Source organism: Misgurnus anguillicaudatus, chromosome 10, assembly GCF_027580225.2.
Source record: "Misgurnus anguillicaudatus chromosome 10, ASM2758022v2, whole genome shotgun sequence".
Lineage (NCBI taxonomy): Eukaryota > Metazoa > Chordata > Actinopteri > Cypriniformes > Cobitidae > Misgurnus > Misgurnus anguillicaudatus.
Genome location: NC_073346.2, coordinates 15,437,447 through 15,457,727, shown reverse-complemented (window position 1 = coordinate 15,457,727; position 20,281 = coordinate 15,437,447). Strand labels below are relative to the sequence as shown.

The following is a 20,281-nucleotide window of genomic DNA, read 5'->3' as shown; positions in this document are numbered from 1 at the left end:
AAATTACTTTATGATAAACACAAAGGAAGATATTTTAAAGAATGTTTATAACCAAACAGATCAGGGGCACCATTCACTAATAGTATTATTTTTTTCTACTATGGAAGTCAATGGTGCCCCAGATCCACATTCTTTAAAATATCTTCCTTTGTGTTTAGCCAGCCCAGTCTCACGAAATTACGTACCTATAGTCACATAATTTTTTTCTTTTTTTTCATTGAACTGTCGCGAATTTCCACGTTTTTTCGTGATCGTATCACGAATTTCTGTTTATGTGTCATTGTCACGTATTTGTTACTCAACTGTTTTATCCTATTGTCTTACCATTTTCACTTCATTTTAATGTTAGGTTTTCATAAAATGACATCCTTACCCAAACCAAAGTCTAACCCTAACGCCAGGCGACAATGATTTAAAATTTAGAAAATATAAAAAAATCTGAAAAAATCGTATAAACCAGCACTTACAGTAACATCCTAACGCAAACACCAAATCTAACCCTAAACCGAAGCGATAATGGTAAGAAAATAGGAACTAGCAGTTGAGTAACCAATACGTGACAATGACACATTAATAGAAATTCGTGATACTATCACGAAAAAAATGCAGAATCACGAAAAAGAACTCAAAAAATTATGTGACTATAATTTTGTGAGACTGAGTAGGTTCAGCAAAACAAAGTAATTTACACAGGTTTGGAAAAATTTGACAACATTTTCATTTTTTGATAAACTATCCCTTTAATTTGATCATACATGATTTAAAAAACGCATGTAGTTTTTCATAATTCTTACGGATGTTAAAAATCTAAACTGAGCTTTTGTAGAAAGAAGGTTAAAGTTTCCAGCGGTATGACAATATCTCCCAGAACTATTGCATGTTTCAATCAATGCAGGACGGAGTAAATAAAAAGCAAGGGGGGGGGAGATTCACCGCCATTGATCGCGGCTCAACACAGACCCTGCTGACAATCTAGAGTTTGCGCCAGTAATGTCCACAGTCATCGACAAAATCAATGAAACTCATCCTTTCAATAGCATCCAATTATTAGCACAAAGTAAAGGTAGCCATCCCAGATAAATCACAAATAGCTCATTGAGAAGATACTGACAAGATAAATGTTAATTGAAATGCAAATACTGTTCAAGCCCTGTGTATGTGAAGTGAACGGTGATCATTTCAAATATTAAACCAAGACCTGGCGGGGTTTGAGCAACATAAAAGCTATATACAATTAAGTAAATGATTCAAAATCTTCTATCTTACCAGTAAAACTACTGACAAGACTAAAATAATGAAATACCCTTCATTCCCTCAGTGTGCCAACTGTTACCAAGCTGGCGTTCTGGCAAAAGTTCAGCGAAATTCACCCCTTCTACCCATGAGTGATCTGAGTAACACATCACTTCTCTCATTCTAATCATCATTAATTTCTCATCATGGTTTGTGTTAATTAAAAAAGCTACAAGGCTGATGAGTGTTAAATGTGATATGGCTGGATCTCATGTTCATTGGTCCGGATCGTCCCATCTTAAAGTCATTTCTTAAATGTGCCAAACGTAATCAGATAAAACGAGACGCATTCGGTTCTAGTTTGTCTGCCAACTGCAGACTTATTTTTCTGGATTATTAGGACTACACAACAGTCAGTAAAATGTTTTCGGTGTGACGAGATCATCTTTATTGTCTGCACATGGTTAAGGCAGACAATTTGAGACACTGTCTGTGAAATCCAGGCTATTTGGAGCATCAAAGTTGGATTTCAATTATTAATTTCACTATGATTTATTTTTTTATTTTTTTAATAGTAAAGATGTCAAGGTTATATTTTCACAGAATGTTCTTTACATTATGTAGGATAATTTTATGTAGAAAACAGTAATTCACAAAAGATGACTTTAACTGGTTCTGGATCACATTTGAACAATCAAAACAAAATTCTGTACCTATAGTCACGTAAATTTGTGAGTCTTTTCCATGACACTGACACGTTTTTCCGCCTTTTTGCGTGAACGTCACATATTTCTGTTTACGTCTCACTGTCACGTATTTGTCACTTAACTGTTTTGTCCTATTTTCAAAGCATTGACGCTACGGTTTAGGGTTAGATTTGGTGTTTGCGTTAGGATGTAACTTTAGGTATTGGTTTATACCGTTTTTTCATGATTTATTTTTTTATATTTTATGATTTTTATACCATTGTCACCTGGCATTAGGGTTAGAGTTGGGTTTGGGTAAGGATGTCATTTTATGTAAATCTAAAGCGACAATGGTAAGAAAATAGGACAAAACAGTTGAGTAACAAATACATGACAGTGACACGTAAACAGAAATATGTGACATGTTCGTGCAAAAAGGCGGAAAAACGTGTCGTGGAAAAGATTGACAAATTTACATGACTATAGGTACGTAATTTCGTGATACTGGGTTGGATCAGTGCATAACTGGTTCAAACTCATCCAACTTACAATCTATAAGTCAGATTTAAAGAGTTTTATACTTATGTTACTTACCTAGATAGTGTAGATGAAGATTAAACACACACTGGGACAATTAAAGGGATAGTACACAAAAAAAAATGAAAAGTCTGTCCCCATTTACTCACCCTCATGTTGTTTCAGACCTGTATAACACAAAGGTAAATATTTTGAGAGATGTTTGTAACCAAGCCGTTATTGAGCACCATTGACTTACTATCGTATTTTTTTCCTACTATGGAAGTCAATGGTGCTCTTGCTTCTTGCTTGAATACAGATATCTTTGAAATAGTTTTGAGATATAAGTCGCTCCTGAACTTTTATTTTTTATTTATTTTTTATTTGACCTTTATTTAATCAGGAAAATCTCTCTGAGATTCAAAATCTCTTTCACATGAGAGTCCTGACACTTAAAGGACACTTAAACTTAAAGGTATTGCAGAGGATTTTCTTTTTCCGGGTGGATCATCAAAACTATTGGTCCTCCTAGTTGTCAATCAGTGGCGGCTGGTGACTTCTTTTTTTTTTTAAGCGCATGATGCGAAGTGCGTCACATCATGTATGTAGCTTGTCATGTATGTGGTTCGTCATTTCAAAACATGTGTTCTGCGCTTTGAGAGATTGTGTGTGCATCACGTGTCATGCCAAAATAAGTGCCTGCTGCCTTGAACTTGAACTTGAAAGGAGACGCTCGCGTGTGCCAGATCTCATGCGTAATCAGAGTTTACTGTTAAGTGAGTGTCTTGCGTGTATTTAGGGAACGTGAGCGTCTCTTTTATCATAAACGGTTTTGACGCGTCTCCAGCAGGCACTTATTTTGACAAAACACGTGATGCACACAGGATCTCTCCACACGCATGACACATATTTTGGAAAAGGGAACCACACACGTGACAATCCGAACACTTATTATGAATTAGCGCATCCTCGGAAGTGCAGTCACAAGCCGCCACTGCCGCCAAACTATGAAAAAAGTGCGACTTATAGTCTGGAAAATACGATGACGGAATTTTCATTTTCGGGTGAAGAACTCCTTTAAGGGGCGGTTTCCTTAAAGGAGCCTTACAAAACCTTACAAAACAATACTGGTGTGCATTTTGAGACAAAACAATGGCACTGCTATATGTTAAGGTATGCCATTACATGGTGTATTTAAATAAAGGCAGCTCAAACATGCATTTTAGTCTGGGACTTGGATAAACCCTGTCTGTGAAACTGTCCCTAGATGTAATAACTTAAATATGAATATAATAAAAGAATTGTGAATAAATCTTGTGAAAAAATTATGTCAATATAAAACTTTATTTTTATTAATATTGTTATTGATTTTTTTTTAATCAAAATATTGATTTATTATTTTTTTTAAAAGCAGAGAAAAAACTCTGGGGTGGTTTCCTGGACAGGGGTTAAGTCTAGTCTTAAACCACCCTGCACTGCCATATCTTAGACTTAAAATACATCATTGTTTTGTCTCAAGATGCACACCACTAATGTTTTTGTGAGGTATGTTTGTAAAAATGTCCTAATATAACTAGGCCACATTCCTGGATTCATCTAAACCCTGCCCGGGAAACTGGCCCTATACGTGTGTTTTGATTCTACATCTCAACTGGAGTAAAACTTACTGAAATATTTCTTCATGATTTTGTTCATCTTGCTGTGGTTCCATTTCTATTGATTTCCACCTCTGTCAGGATACAAAAGGCCCTTGCGTGATTTATGAAATGAAACGGGAAGACCCCAGCGATTTAGATTCTTTTAAATTAATTCACAGTCACAACATTTATAATAACTTGGGTAAGAACCATTGACATCAAAGAAAAAGCTCTTAACCCTGCAAATTCTCCAGGAAGTCATTACTTTGCCAAAAGCCCCGGCATTATGCTCTGTAAGACTCCACGTTCACAGCGTGAAAACATTTCTTTTGCATTTTCACTAATGTTAAATATAGAGCCACTGTTTGTCTAACATTTTTGGCTAATGAGCCATGAAACACATTTGCTACTGTTGACCCAGTAATTTTAAGTAATATGGCCATTATAAGCCATTATGTGTCAGTCAGCTGGAACAGAGTGGGGTTGATCTGCTCTCATAGGGGTTTGAAGAGCACTTGTATATCAAACTGACTCCTTAACAGGCCTGCTGTTAGCACTGTATGAGAACCTGACTGAAAGCTTAAAGGAAAACAACACCGTTTTTCAATATTTTACTATGTTCTTACCTCAACTTAGACAAATGAATACATACCTTTTTTTTCAATGCGTGCACTTAATCCTTGTACAGCGCGCCGTGAATGTGCCAGCACCTAGCCCAGCTCCACTCATTCCCTAGGATCCAAACAGGGATGAACCCAGAAGCCACCAAACAATTTAAAGACTGTTTCATGAGTAGTTACACGAGTAAGTATGGTGGCACAAAATAAAACTTTAGTTTGGAGCCATAGGAATGAATGGGGCTAGGCTAAATGCTAACACATTCAAGAAGCGCTGTACAAAGATTAAAAGTGCACACATTGAAAAAAGATAGGTATGTATTAATTTATCTAAGTTGAGGTAAGAACATAGTAAAATATTGAAAAACGGTGGTGTTTTCCTTTAAAGTGATAGTTTAGCCAAAAAATGAAAATCCTGTCATCATTTACAGGATTCACCCTCGTGTTGGTTAATTTTCGTAAGGGGTGCCACATGTTTGGTGCGATAGAGTTTTCCTACTACCCAAAACCTACTGATGTAAAGAATGTACGACAAAGGTTGAATACATGTAAGCAAGCTTTATGCTGATTCATTCCTTCAGATGTGAATATAGTACGGCTTGTGAATGTTAAATATTTCGCAACACAGTTTTGCCATTATTCTTCCTCTCCTTCACCTTCATAAATGCAACGTTAGACGTTCCAAGAACTAATTCCCCTCCATATGCATGAATCCTCATCACACACACACATCCATAGACTCACTAATATTCTCCCAGACCTCATTAATACAGTGCTGTGGATGACTGCTCTACAGGGCCTGACTTAGATTCGCAGTGGAAGGCAAGAAAATCAGATTAAACAATTAGTGTCAATTAGCCCCGGCCAAATCATTCCACAAACAATTGGTCTCTAGTGCCCTGCTTAATTACGAGCGACTCTCAGCTCCTTATCAAGAGCCTCGTCTGGCCCGTGATTCATGTCCGACTCTCCACTGTCCCGCAGGCACCATCAATTATCCTCCTGTAAACAAATCCTTGATAATAAATGACATGCCTTGCCGAGCTCTATTAGCATAGCCTTATTTATGCGTGTTTGCTAGGCCCACTGCAAAACTGCAAGTGATCATGAGGCCTTCCTGATTAGAGAGGGACGGACGTTGGGGGAAACTGTGAAACGATGAGGATGTTAATAGAAAGTCGGGTATTTGGTGCTGAAGTGATGTAGTGCAGCGTGTTTGTCCCTGTTTTTTTTTATGAAAATGATACCTTTTCCTTTCTAAAATTCGTACTCAACGTTATGTCGATCCAAACCTGTGTGACTTTCTTTTATGTGTGAATGGGCCGATCACCTGAGCACCCTTCCCTTTTGTTGTATCCAAAAGAAACAGGGTGTAATTCATAATGACAATAAATAATTGCTGAATTTTCATTTTAGGGGTGAACTATCCAGCCTGATCTCACAGGAATTTGTAATTTACGTGGTGGCTAATTTTTATGAGTTCTTTTGTCCAAATGATTTTTTTCCAACAAAAATTTCACTTTGATTTAGTCAAATTCAAAATCTTTTTTAATTTTATTTCACACACAGAGGAAATAAAAGAATAAATAAAATGATAAAAGATTTTAAATTTAAGTGTGAATCATATTAGAATATGCATAAAATATTCATCATGTACCTGCTCTGAGGGTCTTTACAAATACTATGTGTAGGGGTCTTTACAATTACTGTTATATGTGACCCTGAAAAGCTGAATAAAACAACTTTCCATCTATGCATGGTTTGAAAATATCAGATATAACTTTTTAAAAATCTGGAATCTGAGGGTGTAAATATTGAGAACCTCATTTAAACTTTTCCAAATTAAGTCCTTATTACTACTGATACATACATTTTTTTTTGTAATATTTATAGGAAATATAAAAAATATCTTCATGGAACATGTTCTTTACTTATTATCATAATGATTTATGGCATTTTTTTTTGACCCATACAATATATTGTTGGCTATTGCTACACATAATACCTGTTCTACCTTCCTGGTTTTGGCAGGGCACACAAATTATTGTTATTCTTCAAGATATAAAATTCATGGCACCCGAACCGATACTGAACCTTTGATGTACCATGTCAAAAAATATAAAAAATCTCTCCCTTACCCCACACGACACAAAATCCACGGCTCCCGAATGGATACTGAACCTTTGATGTACCATGTTAAAAAACATACACAATCTCAAAAAAAAAAAAAACGATATAAAATCCACAGCTCCCGAACCGATACTGAACCTTTGATGTACCATGTCAAAAATATACACAAACTAAAAAAAAAACACGATATAAAATTCACAACACCCGAACCGATACTGAAACTTTGATGTACCATGTCAAAAAAACATATAAAATCTAAAAAAACGATATAAAATTCGTAGCACCCGAACCGATACTGAACCTTTAATGTACCATGTCAAAAAACATACACAATCTTTAAAAAAAATCTATATAAAATCCACGGCTCCCCAAACCGATACTGAACCTTTGATGTACCATGTCAAAAAACAGACAAAATCTAAAAAAAACACAATATAAAATGCACAGCACCCGAACCGATACTGAACCTGTGATGTACCATATCAAAAAATATAAACAATCTCTTCCTCACCCCACACGATATAAAATCCACGGCTCCCGAACGGATACTGAAACGTTTGATGTACCATGTTAAAAATGTACACGATCTCAAAAAAACATGATATAAAATTCGCAGCACCCGAACCGATACTGAACCTTTAATGTACCATGCCAAAATCCACGGCACCCGAACCGATAACGAACCTTTGATGTACCATGTCAAAAAACATACACAATCTCACCCCCCCCACACACACACACACACCCATATACACGTGTTGCAAGGGGGAGACAGCAGGCGTGATGACATGTTAAATTACCCTGGTGATGTATGGTTTAATGAACCCCCTTGTGTTGATCATGCTCCACATTAATCAGACCGCTCCAGCAGATTCCCTTATTTTCTCAATGCTTCCCTGATAAACTGCAATTTCATTTAACCTTGGACAGCAACTTTAATAGCTTCCACAGGACAACTGTCAATACTTGCCTGGGTATACAGTGATTAAATTGCATGGCGAGAAGAATGTCCCGACTTTCTTTATCAAGCCCCTCCCTCAACCCTCTTTTCCTCAATTCTCTCATTTCCCCCCAACCATCCCGACGTGATTTTTACATGAGACGCACAATCCACGCTGCACGCAAGGTGTCCAGACGTGTCGAGCGAGCGATGTGCAAATTGGAGCTAATGGAAATTCAATACGACACTAAGGATAATCTGATTTCATGCTCATTAGCTTGTATGTAACTACATGTGATGTCAAAGTTCATACAATCAAACAAGCAACATCATTTGATGAGTGCGAGTTTAGTTCGTAGTCAAGTAGTTAGTAGTCATAGTAGTTAGTAGTTTCTCATACTACTGCTGCTGATAATAATAATAATACTGGTGTTATTATCTAACAATGTGATACTCCAGGGATGTCTATCAACGGTAAAGAGGGCAAAATAGATGGGCTGATGCTCAAAAACATACACATTAAGGATATAATAAAAAACATAACTCTTTGCTACACATCCTCATCCCATGGCGTCAATATTTGACGCACTTGACCATGCGTCAATATGTTACGCGGAGGGTATACCTTTCGCGTAATTTTTTGACGAACTGGGGACTTCAATACTATTACGTCCGGTCCGTTGCATTCTCTTTTCCTATTTTCTAACCATTTTCGCGTCGGTTTAGGGTTAGATTACGCAAAATTAAACAGTGTACGCGAAATTAAACAGTTGTCACCTGGCGTTGGGGTTAGAGTTAGGTTTGGGTAGGGATGTCATTATGTAAATCTAACCCTAAACCGACGCGAAAATGGTAAGAAAATAGGAAAAGAGAATGCCCAGTTCGTCAAAAAATGACGCGAAAGGTATACCCTCCGCGTAACATATTGACGCATGGTCAAGTGCTCTTTTTGTGTTGTTTTTTTATTGTTCAACATGAGTGCTTTTAATGAAAAGGAATATAAAATGGTACAATAAAAATACCATAAACTGTAATAATGTATTGGAAATTGAGTACAAAAAACTTTATTTAAACTTTACTTTAACTTCAAATATATTGTTTTTTTATTGTTCAACATGAGTGCTTTTAATGAAAAGGAATATAAAATGGTACAATAAAAATACCATAAACTGTAATAATGAATTTAGTACAAAAAACTTTATTTAAACTTTACTTTAACTTCAAATATTAAATGATGTAAACAATAACCACACACTGACCCTTGTACGTCCCTGCATGATGCATTGCCTTTTCGATAAATAATTATATTTCTTATATTTGTGTCATTCGTTTTCTTGTGGTGTTTTGTATTATATTTTATGTTGTAAAGCTCTCAGTAATGACAGTACAGGCACATGTGTCCGAAGACATGCCGCCCCATATCTCAATCTCGGCAGGTACCTGCTGACCTCAGCACAGTTAAAGCGACTTTCACTCTGTGACATCTAAATTCTCTTCATGTCAACTGAGCACAAATTATAAGCCAAGAGACATCAGCTGACTGATTAAAAACAAGTGTCAGGGAATGGAAGGACAAAGGAATGTCTGAATAAAAAAATAATCAATACACCCCGACTCCCCCCGCCAAACCAGGGTTATATAAAGTAAACCATAGTTTGGAGGGCATGTAGTATGACATCTTTCAAAATATAATGCATACAGTACTTTAAATAATATAAAATAAAACTTGACTAGTTAAAGGGATAGTTAACCCAAAAAAATAAAAGTCTGTCATCATTTACTCACACTCATGTTGTTACAAACCTGTAATAATTTATTTTTTCTGCTGAACAGAAAGGAAGATATTTTGAGGAATGTTTGCAACCAAAGCATTTTTGAGCACCATTGACTTCCATAGTATTCTTTCCTAAGATGGAAGTCAATGGTGCTTCTGTTTCGTGCTTAATTACAATTATCTTTCTTTGTGTTCAGCAGAATAAAAAATCTCATACAAATTTAAAACAACATGAGGGTGAATAAATAATAACAGAATTTTCTTTTTCTTTTTTGGGTGAACTATCCCTTTAATTGAGCTGTACTAGTTACCCAGTACAGGTGAACATGTGCCAAGTACAAATGCTAATACACTTATTACATTTATAACATAATACAAGTATTGTGAACCATTTCTTTCATGTGTTTCTGTAGCTCACTTGGCACTGTGTTAGTAGCATCGCAAAGGTCATGGGTTCGAGCACCAGAGCACACACACATTGATAAAATACTGATAAGAAAATGATCTACTGTATAAATTATATACACTGTAGATCACCTTGGATGAAAGCGTCTACCAAATGCATAAAGTCATGAAGTAATGTACAAGTCATTAAGTTGATGCAGTGCTCTACAAAGGTAAGCAAGGATAATGATGCAGGGCCCCTTAAAATGAGTTTGCTAACTTAAATGTTTTGTCACAGTGACAAAAGAAAAAGGAACTTGCTATTGTGTCATCGCAATGACATAATGAGGTAGGCAAATACTCTTCTCTCCGCCCTGTCCCTTCCCTCCCTTTCTGTAGAGGTGACAGGCACACGCTCTGGTCTCCATTATGGCTGTAGATGGACAGAATGGGCAGTTGTGGATAATTACTGAAACTGTAGGAGTCGGAGCTGACTATCAGCACTTTACTTAGTGTAACCGGCTCCTGGTCTGTGCCTCACACTGACAAACTGCAATAAGTAATGTTGGGAAGAGACGGAAAAGTCAGGAATAGTTTGTTGGTATGTAATTACATTCGATTGGATAAGTAATTAATTGCATTCAATTTGATTGGATGAATGATGAAATATGCAGTTTAAAAACTTAACAGATATCAGTCTGGCTTTGAATGTATTGAGTGAATTGTGTTTGCATTATAACATTTTAGCAATTGTTTTAGGGTGCAATTGGCAGAACCAATGAAATGTCTTCATTTCTTTATAATCTGGTTTAAAAACACAGTGAATATTTTATTAATATAACATGCATATTAGCAACTCAATTAACTGTTTGCAAACCACAATTATTCATATTATAATGAATATAATTTGCTCATTTTTCCTTCCCGTCCAAATTCTTTAATCTTTAAAATAAGGAACCTTACCTCATTTAACTAGAAACTAAAGGATGAGAAAGCCTTTCAGAATGAAACAACGCCCCCCATACACACACACACACACTGCTACCCATCCCTCCCAGCCAAAGGGGCTCCCATCCAGGCTGACAATAACCCAGTGGCAGCTGGTCGATCGATACCCGACAAAAGCTCGGAGGTTGGGGCAGTCAAAAGATTGTTAACTAGCCATTTCATCTCACAGACATTTAGATGATTGTTCGTGCTTCACTGCACTCCTTCAGCGAGGGCTGCTGCCACACCTGTGCTGGGAGCCTTACAAAGACTGCTTACCCACTTTTGATGACCTCACTGGCCAGCAAACATCCCTCGACAAACCGTTGCGCTCAAAAGCATCGCGTCTCGTAATTCATCATACTTGATGACTGCGTTTTCATGCGTGGCTAGGGAAACACACATGTTAGATATTGTATTTGGTGGTGATATACATTACAAACAAATACATAACTGTTTGGAGGTGCAGTGTGTACATTTTGGCGGCTTCTAGTGGTGAGGTTGAAAATTGCAACCAACGGCTCAGTCCACTGCTCACCCCTCGCTTTTGAAACGCACAGAGAAGCTATGGTAGCTGCCACTGGAAAAACCAACATGATCTCACAAAGTTCCGTGGGATAGTCACAGAATTTTTTGCTAATTTTTCCGTGGCATTCTCACGGTTCTCCGCATAATTGTGGCATTCTCACGGATTGGTTACTCAACTGCTTTTTCCTATTTTCAAACCATTGTCGCTTCGGTTTAGGGTTAGATTTGGTGTTTGCCTTAGTATGTCACTTTAACTATTGGTTTATACTATTTTTTCTGATGTATTCTTTTATATTTTCTAAACTTTAATCAATTGTCGCCTGGCGTTGGGGTTAGAGTTGGGTTTGGGTAGGGATGTCCTTTTATGTAAATCTTACCCTAAACCGAAGCAACAATGATAAGAAAATAGGACAAAACAGTTGAGTAACCAATCCGTGAGAATGCCACGGAAAAGAAAGTCCATGGCAGGGCCACGGAAAATGCGGAGATCCGTGAGAATGCCACGGAAAAATGAGCAAAAAATTCTGTGACTATGCCACGGAAATTCGTGAGATCAGGTTGGGAAAAACATGTCATCGATGAAGACAACTTAGTAAACAAAGTTTGTCCATTAAGGGTTTCTGTAGAAACATGGCGGCACAAAATGGCGACTTCCACGTAGGGGGACCCTCAGTGTATGTAGATAAAAACATCTTATTCTAAGGTAATAAACACATAACGGTTCATTATAAATATGTCTTTATACACCCCTGATAATAGTTTTGTATATTATTTTGCATTTCTGTCAAGAGGTCCTTCTAAAAATTACACACTGCACCTTTACATGTTAAATATAAAACATCTGTCTGATTCAGTTTTTCTCTTTTGGGTCCTTACCGCTGTCACCCTCTTGACTGCTGAGATTAGTTTAGCTTGTAAATTCTGTTAATATAGATTTTCTTGTAATCGCCCGGCTAGAATCTTAAAGACATCATCATTTTAATTTTGTAGGTGGGTGGTGCTGGGGAGCACTTAATTATGTTGCTTTTTTCACGGTATTATTGCAAATTCCTGTAATTTAAAACACTTGCTCTTATATTATTTATTTTTTTATTTTAATTTAGGGCCATTTCCATGTAAGATGGAAAGGCATGTCTAGTTTAATATGGCACCTGTTATTTACCATAATACTTGACTACTGTTTGATATTAGATTACAGTCTATTGCTATATATTCAATATTTTATATATTTAATCATCTTTCCATTCTCTGTGTTTCTTTACTTCGTCTTTCATGTAAAGCTGCTATATAAATACATCCAACTTGAATCCTGGGACTGTCTAGTAGAGGTAACACAGTTATAATACAGTTATAATTTTAAGAGATGTATTTCTCAATTATGTTTCCTGCTACTCAAACTGCAGTCACTCGAGGAAACCTCCAGTCCAAATCACATTGCAATCAAAAGGATTATTGTATTTCTCAAGCGTCTTCGTGCCCTTTACCCTTACAATTAAAGTTTTTGATCACGCAAAGTCCCTCGGATCGCAGCGAGATCTGACCTGTTGTCATATTTTAAACCTAACCAAAATTTCCATCTGTCATTCAGTTAAGTACATTGGTTCTTTAATGCCGTGTTACATTAGCATGTGATTTGTTGGTTAATTAGAGGCCTTATGATAATGATAATGACCACATAGCCCATGATGCCACGTTTCCAGGTGTTTAGTTTTGGTGATTAGCCGCTGGAAGCCCCCACCCACATCCAGTGTCCACACACAACACTGATTAAATCGAGATGAATGAGTTATTTGACACAGGAAGCGCTGTATGCTGTCACATGACAAATGTCACCTTATCTGATTGGTGTGAATTCATTTATTACTTAAAAGGAGCATAGATTTTCGGCAAATGGGTGTATTTATTCAAACACAAAAGCTCATAATCACACTTTTGCAATCGATTTGGTTTTAAGAATCTGCAGGTCTTACATTAAAATACAGTAGATGCATTTTGGCAAGTGTGTGTGAACAAATGTGTATTCTGACCCTTTCTGTGAAAAGCCTACTGTTTAAAATCATCTTACATAAAGAACATTCTGTGAAAATATAACCTTGATGTTTTTTTTAATACTTAAAGATTAAAGAAATTAAACTTTGATGCTCCTAATAGATTGAAGTAGGGTCACATATATGTGTGTTTATGCCCACATATGTGTGCTTTTACACTTCTGTGATCATGTCTACGGTTGTGTGATCTAGCAAAAGGTCAGCACATGGTCCATGGCCCTGCTCTGGTAGTTCAATGGGACAGTGGGACACGGGCCGAGGGTTGGGGCCGGGATGTGGACTGGCGCTCTCTGAGGTTCACCCAGGCAGAGCCAGGCTTCCTGCTCCTGCTTTGTCACACCATTTGGGCTCTTGTGTCTCGGGCTCCACTGCTCTAGCCTCACTTGGCAACCTCACACACACAGGGACATCTGGTCTCTCTGTCCCACCTCCTGCTGTAAAAAAAAAGAGTCCGGTCATGGCCTCACATTTATATGAAATTTACAATGGCTTTACACTGAAGCTGAGATGTGGTAACAACTGTAGCATATTGGCTTGAAATAATGTGTGATGTACCAGGATCAAATGTGCTTATGAATGGATGACTGAGAGTAACAAGCCTTTCTGTGTATAGTGCAGCTGACTGCTCTTAAAAATATTAGAATTTTTTTTTTTACTTACGCCCAAATAAGTTTTTTTGAATGTACAATTTTTTTCTCACATTTTTATATTGTTTTCACTATAAGGAACTTACAGAAATGTTGAGATGTTAAAGGTTCCATACAGAACCACCACAGCTCGAGACATTTTAGGAACCTTTATTTTAAGAGTGTAAACTAATAATTACTAATTAATATTAAACAGTTTGTAATAAAAGAAACAATTAGCGCATATTTAGACTGTAAAAAAAGTAATGTGAGTATATCCAAGAGAAAATTATAACACTTTGAGATCCTATTAAATTATTTATTCGTTCGTTCGTCCATTTGTTTATTTTAGTAGCCTACATTTAACGCAGTCCTAAATCTTTATTACTGGTTTCCAATTGCGGCAATTAGTCTTCTGATGTTTAACAGGACTCGGATAGGTAAACGGCTGGATTATCAGTTTTCCTGGATAATCATAAGATTAGAGAGAAAAGTGCTCCCACCATCTCCGGGACACAGCCGCTGACTTCCCCTTTTTTCTTTGCGCAAAATTATTGGAGAGCACGCAATATTAAACCCATTTTGTTCGTGAGCACTGGGCCAGAATAACGCGATGATTAGGGACAGGTTTCTTTAGCTTGATTTCATGACGATAATGTAGCCCAAGCATGGGAGAAGAAAGGCAGAGATGGGGACATCTGTTCAATGGGTCACAGAGAATACAGGCCAAAAGGGAACCTCAGTGGCCTGTATTGCATCTTGGGAATGAGAGTAACGGGATATTTGCATGTGCACGAAGGTTGTCTTTTTTTAGTGTTTAGTTTTTTAGCTATTTAAAATGTACGATTTAATGTAAGCCTTTCTTTATGAATTAAAAGTCACTGTGGCTTTTTAAAGAGCTTTTAAACCTTCAAACTATTATTTTCAAAATCAATAAATTGTTTACAGTGCCATTTTAAAATAATCACATCCCGCATTGCTCGCTCGCGCTCACTCACACCCTGTTGCTGCAGATCATCCTCTGCGCCAGGAGTCTCGAGCATCTCTCTCGCGCTGTCTTGTCACAGGACATGAACACATGTTTTGATTACACCACCGGTGGCCGAGCGGCTCCTCCGTTATTCGTAATTAAACTCAATTCCCAAAGTAACATTTATCTTCCAGGGTCTGCGCGTTCAGTGCGCGCGAGCGCCACTGCCTTCTGCTGCGCGAGGAGAGATGTGCGCGGGGTCAATCAATAAAGCGAGGACAGACACACGGTATGTGCATCATGCATCTGTTGCAAACAAACAATGCTTGCAGTTTATGTGACATTTGTATTTTGGCATGCATTGCGTTTGCACGTTCTGCTCTGGATCCTGCTGTAAAGTTTCGCTTTAGCACTTATTTTTATGCTAATGTTAAAGACATACATGTTATTTTTTATTTTGCGCATATTTTGCTGCGTGGTATGCTGTCGTTGGTTTTGAAGTACTTGGAAATTACAATATTATTATTTTTTTATGAAGTAACTTCTATTAGTGCAAACGAAGTAATACAATTATCTCTAAGTGTCAGGCTAGTCTTTATTTTCTCTTTTTTTTAAACAGTTGCTTGAAGCAAACGTGCATAAATGTATACTGTTATACGTGTATTTTTCTTGTTTAATCTGTAACTAACATTACAAAGCTTAAATATATTTTTAAAGTGGGCTTAAAATAGTTGGTTATGCAGATTTAGTTAGTTATTTATTCTGCGTTTTAAATATCTTTAGTTTTAAGTTGAAGTGGTTCTTGTTATCTGAATTAGAGGGGTTAAGCACTGCAAAGAGAAACAACAGAAGTGATGTGCAAATCGAAGAAACAGAGAAATGAATCTGATCACCCATCTATCACTTCTAGCAATAAAGGAAGCGACACGGCGGAGGCAGATGATTTGATGAATAATCTTCGGTCGTTTTAATTAACTTTTTGCTGTCCTATAATGACCAAGTTGGTCAACGGAGCCGGTCAATAAGAATGTTAATATCAAACAAATAAAACTTCTCATGATTAAAAACCTCCTGCTTTATTAAATTTGAAATTCAAATGAAATTTATGCCTCCAGTCCACGTCGCATGTAAATAGAGTAGCCAGGGCTACATCATTATCCTGAGAGCATTTCTGCATTCATCGTCCTGATATCAATAGCCCGAGACTGAATTTCTGTTGAGAGTTAACAGAACAGAAAAAAAGCCGTATTACACATTTTAAAGACATGTAGCCTATACATGCATTATGTAAAATGATTTTTGCACTAATTAGCATGAGTTAACAAGAGTGAAGTGCAATAATTTATTGGCGTAATAAAAAAAGCAACCGTGTAGACAGAATAACAGAGGGTGGCTTCTTATGATATTAGGATGGTGATAATTGTCTTTTTAACTTTAAGCAAATGTGTAAATATACATTTTAGAGCAACAACTGTAAAAAAAAATGCAGCATGAAGTTTAAACAACTTGGTTTTGCAAGTCAGTTCAACTTACTATTTTAAGTTTTGGCTTATGAAAAATTGACATAACTTATAAATCAAGTTGAAATTGTTTAATTTAATGTTTTTAAGTTAAAGTAACATAAAAATATATGTTGATTTGACAAAAATGCTGCGTAATTTGTAATTTTAATTTGAATGTAATTTTAAGCAATTTTATATATATTTCTTCTTTTTTTTAACGGAGTAAAACATTTATAAGTTAGCTAAAATTAAAGTTTAAATGCAACCTGTTATTTTGTCTTTTTAAAACATGCATCCCAAAATAGTTAAAGTAATATAGCGAAAAACTGGTGACAATTATTTTACATATTAGTTACATACTAGTGCATTAGTAGCAATAATTCAAATAATTAATAATATTAATAATAAGTGCAAAAGGTAGCGGATCAGAAGGTCTTGTAACCCCATTAACCTCCTTACAAAAGAATAGAAAACTTTTCCTCAAAACTTCCAGTCCTTCTCATTTAACTTGAGTTTTATTATGAGGGGGTTGTTGGAAGGGGTGGAGATCTTGTCTGAAGTGCTCTATCTATGACCTCACGCTAGAATGTGGCCGCGTGAAGGTACGGCTCTTCCTGATTGGTCGCCCGTGTCACAGCGGCACTTCAAAGCTGTGAGAGGAGCTACAATTGTGCTGGAATGGGCGGACCACATCATTGTATTGCACACCTCTAAAAAAACAGTGCTCTGATTCATAAATATAAAAAGATCCTCTGAGGAGGGCACTTTTGTGATGGCAACTTCACTTCTAGGGGTGAGTCTAAGGAGTTTCGTGCTGGTTTAATTAGTTTCCTTTATTGTCCTGCCGTGGGGATTAAAATTTCTTGGGTCAGCCAGGGAGAGAGTCACTTTATTATGTTTTAAGCGAGAGAAACGGACAGGAGTTTTCATTTCTCAGCTTCGACATTGTATGTATAACTGCACATATATGTATGCTGCGTTTTGATTTTGCTTTGGTTGTATTTCCGTAAAGATTTCTTTACCATCCTTCAGGTATGTTTAATTCTGTTTAAAGTTGTCAAATCTTAAAAAGAATCACCCTAAATCGTCTTGTAGTATGTATTTGGGAGTTCTTGATTCCAAAAAAGACACTGCCTTACCTTTAACTTCTTTTGCCCAGGAGGAGCCGAGATTGGGATCGACTCCTTTAGCCATGTTGGCTGCGACGTGTAACAAAATCGGGAGCCCGAGTCCTTCTCCTTCCTCTATTTCGGATAACTCCTCTTCGTTTGGAAAAGGATTCCACCCGTGGAAACGAGCGACAGCCAGCAGCTGTAGTTTAGGATCCAGTTTATCCTCCTTCACGCGGAATGGTGGTGGTTTAAGCGACTCGTTTGGCACGAACACTTCCACGGGATCCAGTGCGTTTTCCTTAACTTCTGGTACTTCATCCAACTCCCACTTCGGAAACGACTACTCGGTTTTCCAGGCGTCCGTTTCCAACAATTCCCAAGAGCCCAGCCACCAGCCCATGTTTATTTCCAAGGTGCACACGTCCGTGGACAGCTTGCAAAGTATTTACCCGAGAATGAGCGTGGCGCATCCGTACGAGTCGTGGTTCAAGTCCTCGCACCCTGGCATAGCCACTGGAGACGTGGGCACCACGGGCGCGTCCGCGTGGTGGGACGTGGGAGCCGGTTGGATAGACGTGCAGAATCCGAACGGTGCCGCGCTCCAGACGTCCCTTCACTCCGGTGGGCTGCAGACTTCTTTACACTCTCCTCTGGGGGGATACAACTCAGACTACTCGAGTTTAAGTCACTCTGCCTTTAGTACCAGTGCGTCTCCTCACCTACTGACCACCGGTCAGCATCTCATGGACGGATTCAAACCCGTGCTCTCCTCATACCCGGACTCCAGTCCCTCTCCTCTGGGTGGAGCGGGTGGTTCGATGCTAACGGGAGGTCCGACGGCCTCGTTGGCGGGGTCTCCGCGTTCTTCTGCGCGGCGCTATTCAGGTAGAGCGACATGTGACTGTCCGAACTGTCAAGAGGCGGAAAGGCTCGGTCCAGCTGGCGCGAGCCTCCGCAGAAAGGGTCTTCACAGCTGTCACATTCCCGGTTGTGGAAAAGTGTACGGTAAAACGTCGCATCTCAAGGCTCATTTAAGATGGCACACTGGAGAGAGGCCGTTTGTGTGTAACTGGTTGTTCTGTGGTAAAAGGTTCACGCGCTCCGATGAGCTCCAGCGACATTTACGCACGCACACCGGCGAGAAGCGCTTCGCTTGTCCCGTGTGCAATAAGAGGTTCATGCGGAGCGATCACCTCAGTAAACATGTCAAAACGCACAGTGCCGGAGGGTCCTCGGGGTCGGGGTCCGGGGCGAGTGGAGGGAAACGAGGGAGCGATACCGACAGCGAGCACAGTGTGCCCGGTAGCCCCTCGTGCCACTCACCTGACCTGTTGCAACCTCCAGAGTCTGTCCCAACTGCGGGCATGAACGGCCGTGCAAACTCCCTCGATTAATATCGTTCACAATGCACCTACACGAGATTTCCAATGAGAAAGACTTGAATGGACTAAATATGTTTGTCGGTGCGCAAAAAGGTTATTCGTTCGGTAACACTTTATAATTACTCGAAATTAAGTCATTAACAAACATTATGAAATCGGAAACAAATTGGTATTTCATGCACAATTTCTAACTATTTAAATGTGTGCCTATCCGCTAAATATCTGTAAAGCTTGTTATAATGTTTGTTAAGAATATTAATGAAAGACATTATAAAGTGTTACCTGGTATTCCTTGAGAATAACCACGTGGCCATTTCACTTGGATGTTGTAAGATTGTTAATCTAAGATTAAAATGTAATTTACAATGAAGTAAATCTGTTTTGGAGCATTATAAAGGACATAATCTGATATGTGCGGTTCTGATGGGTATTTGTCGAATAGTCTTATTTTACTTACTGTTGTTCTGAAACAGAAAAAAATATTTACCCATCAGTGAAGTGGCCTGTCATTGCTAACATTTTTTTTTTCTCAAAACCAAACTGTGGCACTTTATTCATGAACTCTAGTAAATCCAACTTGGTAAATTGCCGTAGTGTTGAACACATTTCGTTTTGTCATTTACAAATTCATTTCTTTAATGTTCGAAAAAAATTGTCTGTATATCGCACACACTGGTCTTTGTCAAAACTACAGACTACAAATCCTAAGTTTGTATGAAATGTACTTATTTCCTGTTGCTGCAAAAGAATGTACATATTATAAATAAAATAGATTAGAATAGAAGGTTATTCCATACTGATGTTAAAAGCTGGGTAATGTATTTGTTCAGACACAAATTTTAAATAGTATCTTTAGTTGCATATATTGACTCTAGTAAATATCCAAAACTGTACGGGAGTGCTTTTTTGTGAAGAATAACGTCATATTTATCCAAGAGTTGGACTTGATTTTTTGGAGGTCTGTCATAGACGCACTTTGAAATGATTTGTAAGATTTTAAATTCAGAATTCCGTGTTTAGTCACGTTTTCTAATTTATGTAAGCATGCACGTGTAAGGTGAGCGTTTATTTCACATCGTTTATTTGAGAAATTGGCTCTCTAATTTAAGCCACTCAATAAAGTCAACATGGATTCAGACACAGTGAAAGACTTGAAATTATTGCAATGTTCAGCTTCTGCAAAACAAAATGTGCTTAAGTTTTTAAGTA

At 37.8% G+C, this 20,281-nt stretch overlaps 1 protein-coding gene across 3 annotated transcripts in view; it reads left to right on the top strand.

Moving 5' to 3' along the window:
- The window catches only part of sp8b (sp8 transcription factor b), a 42,751-nt gene extending 22,541 nt beyond the window's left edge, over nucleotides 1-20,210 (top strand). Inside the window, exons 1-2 of one of the 3 annotated variants that reach the window (XM_055210866.2) lie at nucleotides 17,186-17,371; nucleotides 17,738-20,210. In XM_055210866.2, coding sequence (XP_055066841.1) covers nucleotides 17,351-17,371; nucleotides 17,738-19,084 — 1,368 coding nt within the window. In that variant the 5' untranslated portion in view covers nucleotides 17,186-17,350 and the 3' untranslated portion in view covers nucleotides 19,085-20,210. The other 2 variants (XM_073871954.1, XM_055210867.2) reach the window with 2 other exon arrangements.
- The last annotated feature ends 71 nt before the right edge of the window (nucleotides 20,211-20,281 follow it).